At 40.0% G+C, this 14,304-nt stretch overlaps 1 protein-coding gene across 2 annotated transcripts in view; it reads left to right on the top strand.

Moving 5' to 3' along the window:
• LOC115093945 (RNA-binding protein 44-like) overlaps positions 1–14,304 on the top strand; it is a 219,062-nt gene that overhangs the window by 60,154 nt on the left and 144,604 nt on the right. For both annotated transcript variants that reach the window (XM_029606424.1, XM_029606422.1), the window contains exon 5: positions 2,513–2,603. In XM_029606424.1, the coding sequence (XP_029462284.1) occupies positions 2,513–2,603 (91 nt within the window). The remainder of the gene's footprint in view (positions 1–2,512; positions 2,604–14,304) is intronic.

The raw sequence follows: 14,304 nt of genomic DNA on the forward strand, positions 1-14,304 counted from the left end.
CGCCTGCTTCAAGCAGGCGTAACTTGCACAACAAAAGGTGGGGGGGGGGATTTAGTTAGGGCTGGGGGGTGGGTTAGATAGGGGAAGGGAGGGGAAGGTGGGGGGACGCGGAGGAAACAGAGGCAGGCTGCGCAGCCTGGCGCACGCCGACCCCAGATTTTATAAGATACGCGCGGCTACACGGGTATCTTATAAAATCCAGCGTACTTTTTTAAGATCTACCTCTAAATGTTTTTGTTTAACACCAGGTTATTCTAATGTGCTAAGGGACAAGGGTAAGGTGGTTTCTGTATTTTTTTTTCTTTATAAACAGTTCCTGTTTACTGGCTGGAATAGTTTGGCTCTGGCTGTTGCAGCAGCATCCTGTAGAAAATGAGAGATGGTCATTGGGGCTAGGAAGGAGAGGGGCACCAGTGACAAAAGAACAGAAAACAAGAAAGCAGGAACATAGCAATCAGGGAGCAGGAAGAGGGGGGGGGGGCAGCCTGCAGAAGTCAGGCAGAGTGAGTCCTGAGGAGCGAGAATGGCATACCCAGCAGTGAATAGCAAGCAGGAGCCACCAGCAGAGGAAGTTTGCAGACAGCCACAGTGGTGTGGGAAGAAGGGGCAGCAGTACTGATGGGCTTGGCCATGTGAGCTGTGGGTGAAGAAGAGGTAGCTGTGGTTAAGGGGGATGCAAGTCCTAGATGGGAAGGGGCAGTGGCAGTGGTGGGGCAGCATGACTGAATACATTGTAGGAAGTAGAAGCAGTGGAAGGTCAGGCTTCCTCTTGCTTCGCTGCATCTTATGGCTGCAACAGCTTCCTGATAGAAAAAACAGGCACCTGATTGGAAGGAGAGCTAATGCTAGAATCATGCATACCATTCTCTGATTGGATGATATGCAGTGCAGTTCAGACTCTGTCCCAGGGCCAATCATGCAATTTGACCTGACATTACAGTGTCCGGTAACCTCTGCAACCGGACTCTGTGCACTTAGCTTAAAAAGCCGGACTCTCCGATCCAAAACCGGGCAGTTGGTCACCCTTCTGGTTCTCAGCCCAGTGTTCTAACCGGTAAATTACTCCTCCACTCCATATCTTTAAAAAATAAAAATAAAATTTGTCCTCCCTTTTTACTGTATAAGCTATTTTCTTCTGTTTGCATCTTGATTACTTTGTTATGTATTACATTGTTTGTTTTGCACAGATGTATAAAGTGTTGATTTAATTTTTCAGATAAGCTCCTTTACTATTGGTGTGAAGAGTTTTTTTTTTAATACCTTCCACAGATTTTATGTCATTTTATCTTTTGAGTGATTATTTTATTGCTATATGTTCAATTATTTGTAATTCACTTAGAATAATTTTACTATATGATATGGAATGTAAGAATACTAAAAACAAATGTAATAAATGTGGCCTTAACAGTGTGGACAAAGATAACTGTGCAGACTGGGTGGGCAGCTTGGTCTTTTTCCGCTGTCATCTACTATGTTACTATGATTCAAGTGTAATCCATAGTCTTGTCTTTAGGAATTTTATGTGATTCTAAGCTTAGTTTTGAACTCCAAATTTCTAAATTGTTTCAAAAAGCTTATTTCTTTTTATGATTAATTCAACAAGCTAGGCCTTTTCTGAACCATTCAGACTTGAGATCTTTAATGCTTTATTTCTTAATTGCTTAGATTGTTGTAATTCTTTGTATCATTGTTTGTCATTTCATTCTATACAATGGTTAAAACTTGTGTAAAATACTGCTGCTAAGCTTATTTTTGTGAAAAGAAAATTTGATCAAGTCTCTCCTTTACCACAGGAGCTCCATTGGCTACCAGTCTCCCTGCAAATTCAGTTCAAAATTGGATGCTTGGCCTTTAAAGCTTTTTGTTCTGGGAATCCTTATTTGTCCGGTCTATTAGTACCTTATGTCACAGATCGTTCCCTTTATTCTTCTCAACATGATCTACCTTCTTTTAGAGAGATTGCCTCTGAGGGTACTTGGGAAATGTCTTTTACTTTTCTTACCCCTACTTTCTGGAATTCCTTACTGCTTATTGTTCATCTTCAAAAGGAATATTCTAAATTCAGTAAGTCACCCAAGACTCTCTTATTCTGCCAGACTTTTACTAATTGATGATGCAATTATTTATTAATGTTATTGTATATTTTATTACTGTTGATATTTATATATTATTGATCTTATGTTTTTTTACGGTTATTGTACTATCTCTTTTATTACTATTGTTTTATTATCTTTTTTTGTATTTTTATCATCACTTTAATTATTGTTTCATATCTGTATTTGTACATCGCTATGATTTATATAAGAAAAGTGATTTATCAGCTATAATCTAATTATTGGAAAGTTTTATATAATGAAAGAAAGAAAAGGTGGATTAATTTTCAGAGATATCCGTATGTAAGATCATCCTTTAATTTATTTCATAGTACATGTGATGACCAATATTTGGGTGAGCATAATTTTTTTCTTATGTTTGTAATGCTCATTTTGTCTGTTTAAATTTTATTTCTTAGATGACTTGCAGCTCTGACAACTTTCAGCCAAACCAGAATGTTTCCAACATGGTTATTCAAAGAGATCTATATTGTAAAAATGAAAAGAAAGGTAACTTATATGAATCTGTACAGTTGTAATCTTAGATTTAGCAACAGTGATTTCAAGAAATGTTGTTTTATTGTTTTCTCCATATAGCATAAATTTGCAATTACTAGTCCCTTATGTGTGGGTGTTTGATCATAATGCAGTTTATTGATGTGATCAGCATTTATTTATTTATTTAACTATAGAAGTTTATATTCTGAATCCTCCAATACAGTTGTGGTATGGATGAAGAAATGTACTTACCTGATAATTTCCTTTCCTTTATTTCTACTATACCAGTCTAGAACAATTGGGTTTAGTTCCTCATCAAGTTTATGACGCTATATCTGTTGAGCACAGACTGGTTGCAGCCAGCATTCCTCGGTGATAAACTAAAAATTACGGTAAAATCCATATACTCTAAATAGAAACTTTTTTTTTAATTTTTTCAAGACTTTGTTTTTAATGAAGTTTCTCTTCTCAGGTGGGTTTCTGGACTGGTGTCGCAGAAATAAAGGAAAATAAATTAACAGGTAAGAATATATTTCTTTTTCCTTTTTTTTCTGTCACACCAGTCCAGGATGATTAGGGAGTTCCAAAGGCAATTATTCTGGGTGAGAGGATATTAAATCTGCTTTTAGAATGCTTGCTTTATAAGCAGTGATCTTTTTCATGAGAACATTCAGCCTTCTCCTTATATCTACTTACGTGATCTCATGGATGTTCCTTCCATCAAAAATATATGCCTAGATGAGACCAGGGAACGGGTCTTCTCCTTAGCCGGCCCCATGCTGTGGAACTCCCTCTCCAAGAAGATATGATCAATATCTGATGCATCATTTTTTTAGGAAAGCCTTAAAGACCTATTTCAAAAGGCTTATAATTCTGATAGCTGATGTCTATGAACACCATTTTTTTGAGGCTGTTCCTGATTGAAATTCTTTTACATGTATATTTTACTTTGTAAATGTCTGTTTGATCTAATGTGGATGGATGAAAATTCTTCTGCATTGAGTGCTTCCAGTAGACAAAATAAAAAAGAACAACTTTGTCCACAACGTTACAAGAAAACAGACAGATCCTGTTCTGTATTATGTCCTGTGGGGGTCACTGTATGTAGATAAAATGTGGGATATCGTGAAAAACCAAATGTAGTTGTAAAATGTGCCAATGACACAAAATTTTGACACGCAAACGTGGTGAGAAAGATAAAACATGTTAACCGCTGGGTCTCATGCACGTTTTTTGTAAATGAGAACCATTCTTAATGTGAAAGTCTTGCACGTAAATAGTTTTTTTTTGTCATACAAGGCTTTGGCTATCCCCTGCTTAGAACTGTTCTGAAGAGGAAGAAGTGATGAGATTGTCTTGAATGGACGCTTGAGTCTTTGCTCCCAAACCTGAGAAACCCAATCTATTTAATATCACTGGCTTCTGACTTTTGCTGACATGGTTAGGCATGCCTTTCCCTTATTAAAAGGCTGGTATGGCTTCTAGGTGAACAACAATGGACTTACAACAATTTTCATATGCCAATCTAGATGGCGAGTAAAGCGTGAACAGTAACGCGATTCAACGGAAGAAGATCGTGAGAATGTACCTGATATTCAAGCTTCTATGGAATCAGGTTTGCTTTCTAGAGCGGAGTTCTGTGAATGGCTTTGTCAACTTTGTACTAATATAAATCAAATAAAAAGGTTGTACTAAATATGATGGCAGAGATATGGGAAGAAATGGAACTCGGCAGACGTGATGAAGAAAATGACACCCAATTGGATGTCCTTGCTGATTTGATTGATAATGCGAATGTCAAATATGATTTTCATGCTGAGTGCTTGGAGCTGGCTGCTAAGTTTGAGGATTTAGAAAATTGTGTACGCAGGTGTAGCTTAAGATTCCGAGGGGTGCCGGAGACCCTAGAATATACCGACTGTAAGGTGCTGTTCAAAACATATGTAAAGCATCATTAGGAGAGGCTGAGGAAATATCGAAGGAAAAGGAAATAGTGGTCGATATAGAGTGTGCACATAGAGATTTGGGCTAAAGAGTTGGCAGCAAACCGCTGGACATTGTGGTGTGCTTTCATAGCTTCGTTATGAGGGAGTGTACTTACACATGTGCAAGAAAGATGACGTCCTGGCACTGGGAACAACATGCCATCTCTATATTCATAGATTTATCTCCGCTTACCCTATATAAAACTCAAGCATTTTGAGAGATCAAGGCAATTTTGCACAGAGAAGTTTGCAGATATTGCTGGCTCCTTCCCTTTGGGATTATTTTTTACTATCAAGGAAGTTAAATCGAAAGCGAAGAAAGTTCAAGAAGCCGAAGCGCTATTGAAGGAAATACGTCATCGACACAGGATCAGAGGCCTCGGTGGCAATGGGTCGAAAAAGGGAGAAGAAGATTAGAAGTAGTCAGGATCCCCATTGATAGCGACTGAGAACCCAGTTTGATAAGTGACTGTCAATAAATTTGCTTCATATATCATTTTTGTGATTTGCCAGAGTGACTTCCGTTGTATAAGTATTAACAGATTGTAGTAATGATCAGTTTATCATTGTGTTTAGCAACAACTCTTATTGTTAAACTTTGTCTTTGAGATTTACAATTAGGCACAGAGATTTTGTCATAATTATCTATTCCTAGCGGGTTTCTGGGTGGGGTGGGGAGTTGGATGACAAGTTGTTTATTCCCCTTATATTAATGGATATCTTGGGTTGGGCTTAGGCAGATCACAAGAAGATATGCGGGTGGAGGGAAAGGAATTGCTCTGTGTGGTGTGTGAAAGGTGGAGAGGGGTGGGAAATTGGATATGTATAATGCAGGCTTATGTGTTAATGATTGCAGACAATCATTTTAATGATTTTCAGGAAAACCTATAGTTAATGAAATGCAGATATGGGTGAAAATCTTTTTTTTTAAATCATGTCTACCTTAAAAGTATTCTCTATAAATGTAAAGGGGCTAAATACTCACTATAAAAGATAGTTGTTACTCATAGAACTTAATTCTATGAATGTCTCAATAGCATTTGTCCAGGAAACTCATAAGAACATAAGAACATGCCATACCGGGTCAGACCAAGGGTCCATCAAGCCCAGCATCCTGTTTCCAACAGTGGCCAATCCAGGCCATAAGAATCTGGCAAGTACCCAAAAACTAAGTCTATTTCATGTTACCATTGCTAATGGCAGTGGCTATTCTCTAAGTGAACTTAATAGCAGGTATGGACTTCTCCTCCAAGAACTTATCCAATCCTTTTTTAAACACAGCTATACTAACTGCACTAACCACATCTTCTGGCAACAAATTCCAGAGCAAAAAGCAATATGTACATGTAAGATCTTCAAGCGAATTCCCTTCTAGATATTTTGCTGCTGCATCAGGTGTAGAGAAATATATAGAGGTATGTATTATAATTTCGAAAAATATTGTATTTCAGTTTAAAAAGTTATGCTGATCCCTCATGCAGACTCATTATTCTTCAAATTGAAGTAAATGGGGGTCCCTTACACTCTGATTAATCTCTATGCACCCAATAAAGATCAAGGTGCTTTCTTTCAATCTCTAGCTAAATAGATGGATATAAAGGTAGAAGGGCACCTAATTATGGTAAGGGATTTCAGCATGACGGTCTCCAGAATTATATCACTCTTCAGGGTGGAGCCCAGTTTCTAAAGCTCATAGGACCAAACTTAAGTCTTCTTCACAATTGGAATCTTACTGGTATGTGGAGGCAACATTTTCCTAAAGTTTGGAATTACACTTTCTTTTCTAAACCACATAATTCATACTTCAGCATCGATGCATATTGATGGAGAAAATGATAGTCAATCAAGTGGTGGGAACTGCTGAGGGATCAATAACTTGGTCTGACTATGCACCAGTTTGGAATGATATTTTTTCAGCACACATAGACAATGGTAAATGATACTGAAGATTAAATGATTCTTTATTATCAGTATATTGTACAATTAAAAGAGGAAATTTCTGATTATATTAAGACCAATGATGTGGAAAATATTGCGCCAACAATATTTTGAGAGTGTTTAAAGTCTGATTTAGGAGGCATCCTTCAAAAGAAAAAGATAAGATCAGAACACTTCTTCTAAACAGTGTCATCATTGGACATCAACATAAATGCCATTGTCAGAGTCTAGCTGGACACAATTACATTAGACTAAAGAGGATCTTAAAGCATTAGATGCAGGCACCATAGGACTTCCAATGGAATTGTTAAACAGTCACATTTTGAGCATGATGATAAAGTTGAGAAACTATTGGCCGGAACATTAAAATCCATGACAGAGCAAAATCAAATTGTTATGATTAAAGGGAGTAATGGATCTGTAATGACAATTCAGAAATAAGATGATTTCTATAGTTCTATAGGAAACTATATAGATCAGACCCTGAGAGTAGTTATAGGGTACACATCTTGTCAAACCTTTTGACCGGTAACCATGCCCACTTCTGAGTTAAGCCTTACCCACTGACCCCTTCAGCCAATCAGTATTTATGTCTGGTTCAAGCCCCGCTTCTTTCCCTGTCTTAGTCCTACCTCTTTATTGGCATCCATCATAGCCCTGCCCACACCCTGCACCTTTTTGTCCCTTTTTGATGATGTCATTTCCACACATGCACCCTGTCTGGCCCTTGTGGATGATTTATTTATAACTTTATTTTTTATTTATTTAAAAACTCTTCTATACCATCATTAAGTTAGTTAACCATCACAATGGTTTACAGCAAGGCACGATAATGAAAATATGAGTGTTATAGATTACAAATTAAGCATGTGCCATCATAGTACGGTAACAATTTAATACGCGTCACCTAGATAGGATTTTAGACAGTGCTGGGGAGGAGCCGGCTGTCGTGGTACATGTGGGCACCAACGACATAGGAAAATGTGGGAGGGAGGTTCTGGAAGCAAAATTTAGGCTCTTAGGTAGAAAGCTTAAATCCAGAACCTCCAGGGTAGCATTCTCTGAAATGCTCCCTGTTCCCATGCGCAGGTCACCAGAGGCAGGCAGAGCTCCGGAGTCTCAATGCGTGGATGAGACGATGGTGCAAGGAAGAGGGATTCAGTTTTGTTAGGAACTGGGGAACCTTTTGGGGAAGGGGGAGTCTCTTCCGAAGGGATGGGCTCCACCTTAACCAGGGTGGAACCAGACTGCTGGTGCTAACCTTTTAAAAGGAGATAGAGCAGCTTTTAAACTAGAACAAAGGGGAAAGCCGACAGTCGCTCAGCAGTGCATGGTTTGGAGAGAGGTATCCTTAAAGGATACTAATGATGCATTAGAATTAGGGCATCCCGACAGTGAGGTTCCAATAATTAGAAAAGCAGTCCAAGTGCCTGTAACTAAAAACTCACCTGAGCTAAAAAATTCAAACTTATCCCTATCAATTAAAAAGCAGAATGAAAATAGAAACAAAAAACAAACTTTGAAATGTTTGTATGCTAATGCCAGAAGTCTAAGAAGTAATATGGGAGAATTAGAATGTGTAGCAGTGAATGATGACATAGACTTAATTGGCATCTCAGAGACATGGTGGAAAGAGGATAACCAATGGGACAGTGCTATACCGGGGTACAAATTATATCGCAATGACAGAGAGGAGCACTCGGGAGGAGGTGTGGCGCTTTATGTCCGGGATGGCATAGAGTCCAACAGGATAAACATCCTGCATGAGAATAAATACAAAATTGAATCTTTATGGGTAGAAATCCCTTGTGTGTTGGGGAAGACTATAGTGATAGGGGTATACTACCGTCCACCTGGTCAAGATGGTGAGACGGACAGTGAAATGCTAAGAGAAATTAGGGAAGCTAACCAAATTGGTAGTGCAGTAATAATGGGAGACTTCAATTACCCCAATATTGACTGGGTAAATGTATCATCGGGTCACGCTAGAGAGATAACGTTCCTGGATGGAATAAATGATAGCTTTATGGAGCAATTGGTTCAGGAACAGACGAGAGAGGGAGCAATTTTAGATCTAATTCTCAATGGAGCACAGGACTTGGTGAGAGAGGTAACGGTGGTGGGGCCGCTTGGCAATAGTGATCATAATATGATCAAATTTGATTTAATGACTGGAAGAGGAACAGTGTGCAAATCCACAGGTCTCGTGCTAAACTTTCAAAAGGGAAACTTTGATAAAATGAGAAAAATTGTTAGAAAAAAACTGAAAGGAGCAGCTACAAAAGTAAAAAATGTCCAAGAGGCGTGGTCATTGTTAAAAAAAAAATACCATTCTAGAAGCACAGTCCATATGTATTCCACACATTAAGAAAGGTGGAAAGAAGTCAAAACGATTACTGGCATGGTTAAAAGGGGAGGTGAAAGAAGCTATTTTAGCCAAAAGATCTTCATTCAAAAATTGGAAGAAGGATCCAACAGAAGAAAATAGGATAAAGCATAAACATTGGCAAGTTAAATGTAAAACATTGATAAGACAGGCTAAGAAAGAATCTGAAAAGAAGTTGGCTGTAGAGGCAAAAACTCATAGTAAAAACTTTTTTAAATATATCCGAAGCAGAAAGCCTGTGAGAGAGTCAGTTGGACCGTTAGATGATCGAGGGGTTAAAGGGGCACTTAGAGAAGATAAGGCCATCGCGGAAATATTAAATGATTTCTTTGCTTCGGTGTTTACTGAAGAGGAGGTTGGGGAGGTACCCGTAATGGAGAAGGTTTTCATGGGTAATGATTCAGATGGACTGAATCAAATCACGGTGAACCTAGAAGATGTGGTAGGCTTGATTGACAAACTGAAGAGTAGTAAATAACCCGGACCGGACGGTATACACCCCAGAGTTCTGAAGGAACTAAAAAATGAAATTTCAGACCTATTAGTAAAAATTTGTAACTTATCATTAAAATCATCCATTGTACCTGAAGACTGGAGGATAGCAAATGTAACCCCAATATTTAAAAAGGGCTCCAGGGGTGATCCGGGAAACTACAGACCGGTTAGCCTGACTTCAGTGCCAGGAAAAATAGTGGAAAGTGTTCTAAACATCAAAATCACAGAACATATAGAAAGACATGGTTTAATGGAACAAAGTCAGCTTGGCTTTACCCAGGGCAAGTCTTGCCTCACAAATCTGCTTCACTTTTTTGAAGGAGTTAATAAACATGTGGATAAAGGTGAACCGGTAGATATAGTATACTTGGATTTTCAGAAGGCGTTTGACAAAGTTCCTCATGAGAGGCTTCTAGGAAAAGTAAAAAGTCATGGGATAGGTGGCGATGTCCTTTCATGGATTGCAAACTGGCTAAAAGACAGGAAACAGAGAGTAGGATTAAATGGACAGTTTTCTCAGTGGAAGGGAGTGGACAGTGGAGTGCCTCAGGGATCTGTATTGGGACCCTTACTTTTCAATATATTTATAAATGATCTGGAAAGAAATACGACGAGTGAGATAATCAAATTTGCAGATGACACAAAATTGTTCAGAGTAGTTAAATCACAAGCAGATTGTAATAAATTGCAGGAAGACCTTGTGAGACTGGAAAATTTGCATCCAAATGGTAGATGAAATTTAATGTGGATAAGTGCAAGGTGATGCATATAGGGAAAAATAACCCATGCTATAATTACACAATGTTGGGTTCCATATTAGGTGCTACAACCCAAGAAAGAGATCTAGGTGTCATTGAAATCGTCTGTTCAGTGTGCTGCGGCAGTCAAAAAAGCAAACAGAATGTTGGGAATTATTAGAAAGGGAATGGGGAATAAAACGGAAAATGTCATAATGCCTCTGTATCGCTCCATGGTGAGACCGCACCTTGAATACTGTGTACAGTTCTGGTCACCGCATCTCAAAAAAGATATAATTGCGATGGAGAAGGTACAGAGAAGGGCTACCAAAATGATAAGTGGAATGGAACAACTTCCCTACGAGGAAAGACTAAAGAGGTTAGGACTTTTCAGCTTGGAGAAGAGACGACTGAGGGGGGGATATGATAGAGATGTTTAAAATCATGAGAGGTCTAGAATGGGTAGATGTGAATCGGTTATTTACTCTTTTGGATAGTAGAAAGACTAGGGGGCACTCCATGAAGTTAGCATGGGGCACATTTAAAACTAATCGGAGAAAGTTCTTTTTTACTCATCACACAATTAAACTCTGGAATTTGTTACCAGAGGATGTGGTCAGTGCAGTTAGTATAGCTGTGTTTAAAAAAGGATTGGATAAGTTCTTGGAGGAGAAGTCCATTACCTGCTATTAAGTTCACTTAGAGAATAGCCACTGCCGCAATGGTAACATGGAATAGACTTAGTTTTTGGGTACTTGCCAGGTTCTTATGGCCTGGATTGGCCACTGTTGGAAACAGGATGCTGGGCTTGATGGACCCTTGGTCTGACCCAATATGGCATTTTCTTATGTTCTTATGTAATACAAAAGACTATGGGGCGGATTTTAAAAGGGCCGCGCGCCGGCGCGCCTAAAGCCCTGGGTTGCGCGTAAATCCCGGGGCTTTTGAAAAGGGGCGGGAGGGGGCGTGTCCGGGGGCATCCCCGAAATGATGCTGCGTTTCGGGGGCGGGCCCCGGCATTTCGGGGGCGGGCCCGGGGCATGGTGCCGGCCCGGGGGCGTGGTCGAGGCCTCTGCACCACGCCCCTGGGACCGGAGGACGGAGCGGGGCTGCCGGTGACGCGCGCAAAGTTAAAGGGGGGGTTTAGATAGGGCCGGGGGGGTGGGTTAGGTAGGGGAAGGGAGGGGAAGGTGGGGGGAAGGTGGGGGGAGGGCAAAAGATAGTTCCCTCCGAGGCCGCTCCGAAATCGGAGCGGCCTCGGAGGGAACAGGCAGCGCGCGCTGGGCTCGGCACGCGCAGGTTGCACAAATGTGCACCCCCTTGCGCGCGCCGACCCCGGATTTTATAAGATACGCGCGGCTACGCGCGTATCTTATAAAATCCAGCGTACTTTTGTTCGTGCCTGCTGCGCAAACAAAAGTACGCGCTCGCGCAAGGTTTTAAAATCTGCCCCTATGTGTGTAAGTTAGGCTTGTCTGTTGGGAACATATTAGGCAGTTTGAATTTAACATTAATATGCATTTGTGGGTTACAAGTAATAAGGTATAGTTTGGTGCGTCCTTATCAATCAACTGGATTTCTCCTTCTCTTTATCTTTATAAAAAGCTTGTTTAAAGAGCCAGGTTTTCAGATACATATTGGAAAAAGAACTACATTTTTCAAGATGGCAGCAGGCGCCTGGAGACAGGAAATGACAGGCATCTATGATGGTGGCCATTGTGGAGGGGCCTGAAATGACATGAAGGCTGCACATGTGTAGTAAAACGAAAACAAAGCACTTTTAAATCATGATGCTGTGAACCATATTGCAAGCTGCCATCTTGGAATGACATCATCCCTGAGCATGCTCAGAATCTGTTTACAAGGAGAAAGGACAGAGAGCACCATGTTTGAAGGAATAACATCACCAGACCTTGCTCAATAAGCAGCTGGGGTTTGAAAGAGTAGTTGATATTAGTCATAAAAATAAAAATAAAATCCTTCTGTTTTCTTTTGCCCCCAAGCCATACATTTTTGTGCCAGTATTTTTTTTTTTTTTCAAACTCAGGGCTGTTTGAGAAAAAGAGAGAAAAGTCTCCGGCTGTAAATTTGTATCAGAGAATTTCAGCCCCTCATTGCTTTCTGTAGCAGTTCCCACCCCCTGCCCCCGTACTCACAGCAGTGAGCAAGAAAAATGCATTTTGTGGCTCAGAGGTGGACTCCATTGGACCCTCTCCCTTTTTTATTTCTAAAATGTTCAGAACTAAAAAAGATCCAGCCAGGATTATATTTTTATTTGTAAAAAGCAAGCAAAGAGCCTGCAAGTCATAAATTAATTAGTGTTGTTTTCATAAGACATTCCAGGCATATGTGTCTTTGCTTTTCTGAGCAGGAAGTGTTTGATGTTACCTTTCTCACAAAATGGTGCCTTGTGGAGGCTTGTAGTTTTTCAGCACACCCCCCTTCTTCCAATCCCCCTCCTCCTTCCACCAGAACTCTACTGCTTTTATTCAGGCAGAGCTTACTGTTTTGACAGCTGGAGCAAAAACCAGCACAGACACCGCAGATGACTGTGTACAAACGCATAGAGAAGACATTTTTCAGTGCAGCGCTGCTTTCAAAACATGTGAAATGTTTTATTAGCTATGAAAAAAAGAAAAGAAAAAGATCACACATTCGGACCTTCATGAGCAGCCATCATGGACTGTATGAGGAATCTTGGGAAAAAGAGGTATATCCTGAGTAGTTTACCAAGGCAAATCTCACATGTCCCCCTTGCGTTTTGCCATCCAGAAGGAAGAGGCAGTACTGCATCCCCAACTACACACACACATACATACTCCACCCCCTCTTTCCCTCCTTTTTATTTTTTGGTTTTAAATATGAACAATTTTCAACATTAAGCAAATTTGTGAAAATAAAGGTATGTGACATTACAGCACATTTTAGCCTTGTATTTTAGGAAACATGACAGTTATAAACACTGAGATCATGTCCTGGTCACTCTTGGTAGAGTAGAAAATATAAACTGACCAGGGAACAATCACAGACCCACACCAAAACCCAAAATGTTCTGAAAGAAAAATATATAAACAGTTGTAAAGGCTTTGTCTTTAGTTGAAACTGCGGTAGCTCAGGTGGCAAGAGCATTAGATTTCTACTCTAAAGTCTCTGGTTTGAGCCCAGGCTGTGGTAGTGACTCTTTTTGTAAAACAGCTGGATGATTTACAAATAACATGTTTTCTGTAAATATAAATTATAGTTTGTAATATGTTCTTTTGGGACTGTTAGGAACATACATAGAGAGCAAATGTTGACAGTACAAGACTACAAAATAATCCTAGACAGGCCAAAAATAACTTTTTATTCTCATTTTGTTGGAATGGATAGGAATGGGGGCAAGGCAGAGGAATACCCACACAACTGGCGAAGAAAAAGATGACAGGCGGCAGCAGGCAAATTCTTGGCGAGCTTTTTTTTTTTTTTTTTAAAAGGCTATATCATGGTCCCGTTGAAAAAATGGATCCTACAAAACCTCTCAAAGGAAAGCTATAGAAAAGAGGGGGTTGTCTCCCAATTCTCAAGGCAGGGCATAACTTCCGCTACACACATAGGGAGCTTGAAGGGAAGTGGAAAGAATAACAGGCTGTCGGAATTGTGTATGATTCACCGGAGATCATTACTGTTGCCAAAGAAGGGCCGGCTGATGTAGAGATAGACGAGATGCCGTTGACGCAAAAATTGTTAGACTCCCAAGAAATGAGTGATAATGAAGCAAACCAAGAAAGCAGGGGGACAGCCCTCAGTTCTCAAGACAAGGTGTATACCTCGCTACTTTCTTGGAGACCTTGATGTGGAGTCGGAAGGATACTCTGCAGTAGGAATTGTGCTTGATTCTGCGGAGAGCGTTACCATCGCTAAAGAAGGGCCAACCAATGCAGAGATAAGCAGGATTTATTTATTTTTTATTTATTTAACATTTTTCTATACCGACCTTCAAGGTTGAATACCATATCAGGTCGGTTTACATCGAACAGGGGTAGATCAGTATAACGTAACATAACATAAGGAGCAAATTTTGTGGTAAGAGACAAGAGCAGAGAAGCAAAAAGTTACATAATAACAAGGACCTTGAACTTGGAAGCTGGTTCAGCTGGAAAAAGAGAAGCCTTAAGAAGTGTCTAATTTTGGGA

Source organism: Rhinatrema bivittatum, chromosome 6 (genome assembly GCF_901001135.1).
Source record: "Rhinatrema bivittatum chromosome 6, aRhiBiv1.1, whole genome shotgun sequence".
Classification (NCBI taxonomy): domain Eukaryota; kingdom Metazoa; phylum Chordata; class Amphibia; order Gymnophiona; family Rhinatrematidae; genus Rhinatrema; species Rhinatrema bivittatum.